Genomic DNA, 6787 nt, shown 5'->3' with positions numbered 1-6787 from the left:
TCCGCTCTTGGCGACGCTGCGGCTCAGCCAATCAGCGTGCGCCGTGTAGTTTAGAGACCCAGCATGCTGAAGACAAGTGGAGGAGGAGAAGAAGGCAGCATCAGGAGGAGACACATGTAACAAGGATGTGCCTGTGGAACACTGTGTCATGTTTATATACAGGAGACTGTGAAGTTATGATGTCACTGTGTCATACTACAGATTTATGTCTTTAATTACATTTAATTTAACCTTTATTCAACCAAGTTTGTCCCACTGAAATCAAAGCAGACTACTAAAAGCTGCTGTTGTGTTATAACTATCAGTGGCAGTTGTGGAAGAAGTATTTAGACACTTTACTCAGGTTAAATCAGCTAATTTATATCAGAAGTATTAAATAAATAGCCAGATAGATTAAAAAAACCACAATCCAAGTATGATATTACAAGTAGAATATATGTTAAGTATCTAAAGTAAAGGAATATTATTACTGATGCAGTAATGTGTAACTGTTATCTTAATGTGTAGCCCAGTAAAGAGGAGCTACTTAACAAATGTATACACTTTTCAATGTAACAATGTCTTATATTAGTACATTATTACATTGGTACAGTACATATTTAACCTGGTTTGTCCCATTGAGATCAAAGTAGGCGACAAAAAGTTGTGTTATCATTTTCAGTGGCAGTGGTGTAAGACGTGTTGAGACCCTTTACTTAAGATAAAGCAGCAACAACACAGTATAAAAGTACTCCCTCAAATGTAAACGCTATTATTATTGTTATTATTATGCTTTTATTGTGTGGAACACTTTGTGTTACTTTTTAAATAAAGTCTGATTGATTTTAGTGCTTTTAAAAATGTACATCAAAAGTATGAGATAGATATCTAGACAGACAGATAAAAGAACCAAAATCCATACAACAAATGAAATAAATCATCACACATAAGAGTAGAGACTAAATGTAGGACATGCAGACTGAAGGCAGGCAGGAAGTGTTAGCACTGAAACTAAAGCAGGCTGTCATATAGGGAAAGTAACCCTTGTCAGTGTGGACTGGATTATCATTACTGATGCAATAATGCGTAACCACTATTTTACTGTTATAGCTGATTAAAGAGGAGCTAACTGACATATTTATACAGCACATAATTGTAGTACAGTAAAATGTCTAATATTCACCTTTAGAATGTAGCAGAGTAGAAATATAAGTAGTGTACAATAAAAACACTCATGTAAAGTGCCTCAAACTTGTACTTGAGCTTTAAAATGAATGTAATCACAAACTGCTACTGATAACTTTTACATGTGCAGTACTGCAAAATGTAAATGTCCTTAGAAGAAGACTTACTTCCCTTTCATCTCAAGTTTGTCAGTTTTTTTTGTAATTCTTTAATGACTTATTTTTACTTCTTCTTCTTTTTGACTTCTTCTTTTGATCCAATAAAGATATCCTAACTTGATGTTCTTCCACTGTAGCCTTGTACAATCCAATAACAAACGTTTTGGCTCAACACCAACAACAACAAAATTAAGCCGACAGTTTGCATCAGTCTTTTTGAGTTATGACAACTTCTGATTAAATCATGCTCAACAAATTAATGACGTAAAGAATAGAGAATTATACGAAGCAACAACAAGAGTATGAAGTAGAAGTTTGTAAATATAAAGCAATAAATTAAAATAAAAATGAAATAACAGAATGTGGATTATGCTACAGTGTTTAACACTAGTACTTAAGATATAAAACTATTAAAAATAAAATATATATCGTCACTGTGCTGAGGCTGTTAGTGTGACATTTGTCTACAATTTATTAAACAAGAATAGAATAAGATTAAACGCAAGAACTAGTTATGCGCATGATAAAGTCGTATACTGAAAAATATTGCACAGTTGAATAATTGCTTTATCTCTACAAACAAAGGTTTTTATTAGCGCTAACTTAATAACTGGTAGTATAAACACAAGTTTTTAGGCTGATCACTCATAAAAATCACGTTGTTCCAACTAGTTTTTCAACATTGTTTAAATAGGATTATAAAAAACAAGTTTTTAAGTTGGCAGCATTTAAAAAAATTAATTTGCTTCAATTAGATTTCTTCAGTACTTTTTCAAAGTTTTTTTTATGTTTTTGTTCGTGTGAAAATTAAGACACTAACACTTGGCCAAAGCTTGACTTGATGCCACTGAATTGCAGGTTTTACTCCAGTGTAGTCCAGCAAGTCTGGACTTTATTGTACCGTGCTTTGGCTTTTCAAAATCACTTATTAATGGATCCCTATCCTCAGTGATTTGCACCATGGTTTGCGAGCAGGAAAATAGAAGCAGGCTGCTGTAATATGAAGAAGTCGCCACTAGGTGGAGACAATCAACAAGGGAAAGCACTGTTCGGATATTCAATGATCTGCCTGTCAATCAATGATTCAATAATTCAGTGTGCTGCTGCAGAACTGCTCAGCTCAACTCACAATTCAAAGTGTCACAAATCTTACTCTGCAGATTTATATTTGAAAGTAGCTTAAAAACAACACTAAACTCCTGTAATTGATCCACTAACGGCACAAGTCGGTGTTGCACCGGCCCCTCATTATCACCTGACATCAGTAAAGAGACATTTAATGCAGGTTTTATTACATCATAATATTTATAGAGCCCATGCTCTCTCAGATTAAGTGATTATTACTTTGCCCGAGTCTTTATCGTCTGCATTATTCGGTAATAGCCTTTAATACATTCAAAATGGATGATGGATAATGCGTCTAGCTCTGTGGGAAATATATTTTACAGCCTATTGTAGTAAAAGATAATAAAAGGATGAGTTTGGTGTCTCGTGCGCTGCCTGTTAATCAGTTACCTTTAACTAATTGTTGCTCTGCGAGCTGCCGTCAACCCCCAGCGGAGTGTGAGTCCCTGATTTCCCTGTTTGCCACTTCACAATTCATTACATGCAGCGGAGATTTATGATGTGCTGCGCCTGGCTGCACTGCGCTGCGTCAAAGCAACGGCACACACAGAGCGCGTGACCGGAAACCACGGAGGCAGCCTTAAAAATAAAAGCATAAGGTGTGCTAAATCATAAACAGTTGATTTACAGGATCTTAAATATTTTTATTTTAATTTTCTCCGTTTGTTTACTCTTACTGTTTTCCTCCTTTAGATATTGTGAGTGATATCATTTTAATCTTCGGGCAATATTGTTGATAATTTTATCACTCTTGAATGATTGATATAATTTCTCTCATTGATATTAATTAATTATGATATCTAAATAATTATTTGGTTCTGCTGAGTGATACAAATAATGGTTTTGAAATAATTAAAAAAACATCAAAATTTTAACAATAGAAACACATTTTAAACATTTTTTAAAAATAATAATAATGATAGGCACATACATCATGCTATTTTTTTAAAAATAAAATTAAAACATTTAATAAAATACAATTAATATTAATCATATATATATATATATTTAATTTTTAATCATATCACCACGTGACGTTTTGGGCACCAGCCCTTCATCAGACATGAACAAGATGAGGAGACACACCTTGCTCAACAGGTCACGTGATACCACATGTCGCTATATGCAAAACCGGTACAAAATGACACCACAGGAATACAATACATATACAAAAATAATTACATTTACAAAAACTACATTAAAAAAAATACATTTACAAAAAAATTACAATTACAAAAACTACATTTAAAAAAATTACAAAAACATTTACAAAAAACACATTTGTAAAAACGATATTTACAAAAAATATATTTACAAAAAGGCGAGCAGTCCTTAGAGTATTACCTCGAATATCTCATGACTGAAACATCGGGTAAAAAAAAGTCTGACATGCAAATATGAGGTGAAATTGTAGAAGAAGATATTTTTATAATTCAAATTTTATTTTAAAAATGGAAACGTTTGAGTCATCTGGAGCCACGAAACCATTTTTAAAGACTTGGCTCATATTCCATTAGGGGTTGTTTGGTGGTGTTGTAACAAACATAAATAAATATATATTTGAAAAATTTGTCTGAGGATTTTTGTTTGAAAGGGTCTACCGGAAGTCTTGTGGTTTGATTGTGGCTCACTTGACATTACGCGCACTTCAATGCCAACTTTGTCAGAGCGCACAGGCGTACTGTTACACGGCTGTGTTGATCGGAGGAGACTTCACGTTGCAGTCACCTCTGAGCAAACATTATATTTTCTCCTATCACCCAGAGATTAGATGGTTTAGGCGGTTTTACGCAGAGCGCACGAGCCTCTGGTGACTTGTGTTGACTTTGACGGCACAGTTGTGTGAAAATCTCGGGCTGTTTTTGCGGCGGACTTGTTGTCACCATAATGTGGGGGATCCAGAGGACGCGGTACGCAGACTGCAACGGCTCTGAAGCCAGCGAGGAGACGGAGATTGTTGTCAACATCGGCGGGGTGAAACAGGTGTTGTATGGGGACGTGTTGAATCGCTACCCGGACACCCGGCTGGCAGAGCTGGTGGACTGTTCACTCAAGTCTGCTGAGGAAATATCCTCACTGTGTGACGACTACGACCCTGACACAGGAGAATTTTATTTTGACAGAGACCCCGAAGCCTTTAAGTGTATAATAGAGCTGTATTATTATGGAGAGATCCACATGAAACGAGGCATCTGTCCCATTTGTTTCATGAAGGAGATGGAGTTCTGGAAGATCGACTCTGATTTCCTGGACGAGTGCTGTAAATACCACCTGAAGGAGGTGGAGGATGAACTTGCAGAGATCGCAGAGAAAGTGAGAACTATCCTGGTGGACCGGGAGGGAGACCCGTCTGCAGCAGGCTGGCAGCGCTTCCAGATGTGCCTGTGGAGGCTGATGGAGAAGCCGGAGTCCTCGCTGCCTGCGCACATAATCGCTATAGTTTCTTTCATCTTCATCCTCGTCTCCTCCGTGGTGATGTGCGTGGGGACCATCCCCGACCTGCAGGTGGAGGACGCGGAGGGTAACCTCACGGAGAACCCAACTCTGGAGGTCATCGAGACGGTGTGCATCGGCTGGTTCACTATTGAGTACATCCTGCGTCTGATCTCCTCCCCGAATAAAATCAAATTCATGCTGGCTTTCATGAACATCATCGACTTCATGGCGATCATGCCCTTCTATGTGGTGCTCATTCTGACCTCCTTCGGCACAGGAGTGATGGAGCTGGCTAACGTGCAGCAGGCGGTGCAGGCTTTACGCATAATGCGCATTGCGCGCATTTTCAAGCTGGCACGACATTCCTCCGGACTCCAGACCCTCACATCTGCCCTGAAGAGCAGCTTCAAAGAGCTGGGACTGCTCCTCATGTACATGGGCGTCGGGGTCTTCCTGTTCTCCGCACTGGGCTACACCATGGAGCAGAACCACCCGGAGACCTTGTTCACCAGCATCCCGCAGTCCTTCTGGTGGGCTGTCATCACCATGACCACGGTGGGCTATGGAGACGTCTACCCCAAGACCACTTTGGGTCGCTGTAACGCGGCCATCAGCTTCCTGTGCGGGGTGATCGCCATAGCGCTGCCTATACACCCCATCATCAACAATTTCGTCTTGTTCTACAACAAGCAACAGGTGCTGGAGACCGCTGCCAAGCATGAGATCGAGCTGATGGCGCTGCGCTCCGGTGACGGCGAGCTGAAGGCCGCGCCCGGCGCCCATAAACACGTTTGCGGCGCAGGGGTGTGGGACAACATGCGCTCCTGTCAAAGCGACACATACATCCCCTTACTGAAGGACCCCAGGGGGGCAGCGGGGATCCAGACCCCCAGCATGGACACAAGCTTTGAAAGCACAGCCGAGGCCACTGAATACTTCATCTCCTAAACACTGAAGATCATCTGAAAACAACAACATCAAGAACAAAACATCAAATTAATCATTAATTTCTGACTGATCCAAACTCAACCTGCATAATCCGGGGTTAATGCCACCACAGTGATTGGAGACGTGATTGTAAATAGCCTCGTAGAGATAACAGGACCGCAGCAAAGCTCTCCAAGGACCGTTAATGCATTTGAGGGATCGCGGCTATTAAAGGGACATATGTGTGATATATTGACTTGATGAGCTGTGCCTTTGCGCAGTGACTCCCTGGAGGGCCGAGGGCTTGTGTTTGAACACCGATTCCCCCCATGTAGGCTCCTTATATAACTCCCCCATCCCCAGTCCTCACACTCATACTGTAGACTGCATTGTAGCGTACTCCTCTGTACAGACATATATATCACAATGAATGTGTTTTTTAATAATAATAAAGATTGGCAGCTCCTCCAGGAGAAAAGAGAACTGTAGTCATCACTGAAGGGTGTGCAGGCATCACAAGAAAAGCTGCAGATATTTAACACTGATAGAGACTTATAATGCCAGAAACTCCACTGAGGTCACTATAAGGACACGTTAAAGGTGCACCAGAGGACAGAGATGGTAGAAAATATAAAAACAACTTATCATCAGAACAGTTTATTTCTGTTTCTAATCTTTAAATGAGACTGTGTGATCGTGAGCTAATATGTCTGCTGAAAGCAGTGTCTGTGTCAGTGGGCTGCAGTTTCAGACAGGATCATGTAATCAACACCGGGACCTCAGAAGGCTGCAGGACATGCTCCTGTAATGGGTTTAAATTTTGCAGCAGCCGTCACCACTCTGCTCCCCCCCGGAGGAATAACTTGACCACCAAGTTATGGGCGAGGGGAAGGAGCAACAGGCTGGAGGCTGAATAAAAATAATCCAGTGGTTGAATTATTAAAGGGAGAGTTATGATTTGATTTGATTTATTTTTT

The 6787-nt window shown here is 40.0% G+C and overlaps 1 protein-coding gene across 1 annotated transcript; it reads left to right on the top strand.

Moving 5' to 3' along the window:
- The first annotated feature begins 4099 nt into the window (after positions 1-4099).
- LOC125896999 (potassium voltage-gated channel subfamily F member 1-like) lies at positions 4100-6293 on the top strand. Its single transcript, XM_049590013.1, has one exon. The coding sequence runs from the start codon at positions 4335-4337 to the stop codon at positions 5829-5831; it is 1497 nt and encodes a 498-aa protein (XP_049445970.1). The 5' UTR covers positions 4100-4334; the 3' UTR covers positions 5832-6293.
- Positions 6294-6787: the final 494 nt, after the last annotated feature.

This window comes from Epinephelus fuscoguttatus, linkage group LG11 (genome assembly GCF_011397635.1).
Source record: "Epinephelus fuscoguttatus linkage group LG11, E.fuscoguttatus.final_Chr_v1".
NCBI lineage: Eukaryota > Metazoa > Chordata > Actinopteri > Perciformes > Serranidae > Epinephelus > Epinephelus fuscoguttatus.
Note: the sequence above shows the minus strand (reverse complement) of the source record. Positions and strands in the feature narration are given on the sequence as shown.

What these genes read in the sequence shown, in the direction of transcription:
- LOC125896999 (XM_049590013.1), top strand. Translation starts at nt 4,335, where the DNA reads ATGTGGGGGATCCAGAGGACGCGGTACGCAGACTGCAACGGCTCTGAA.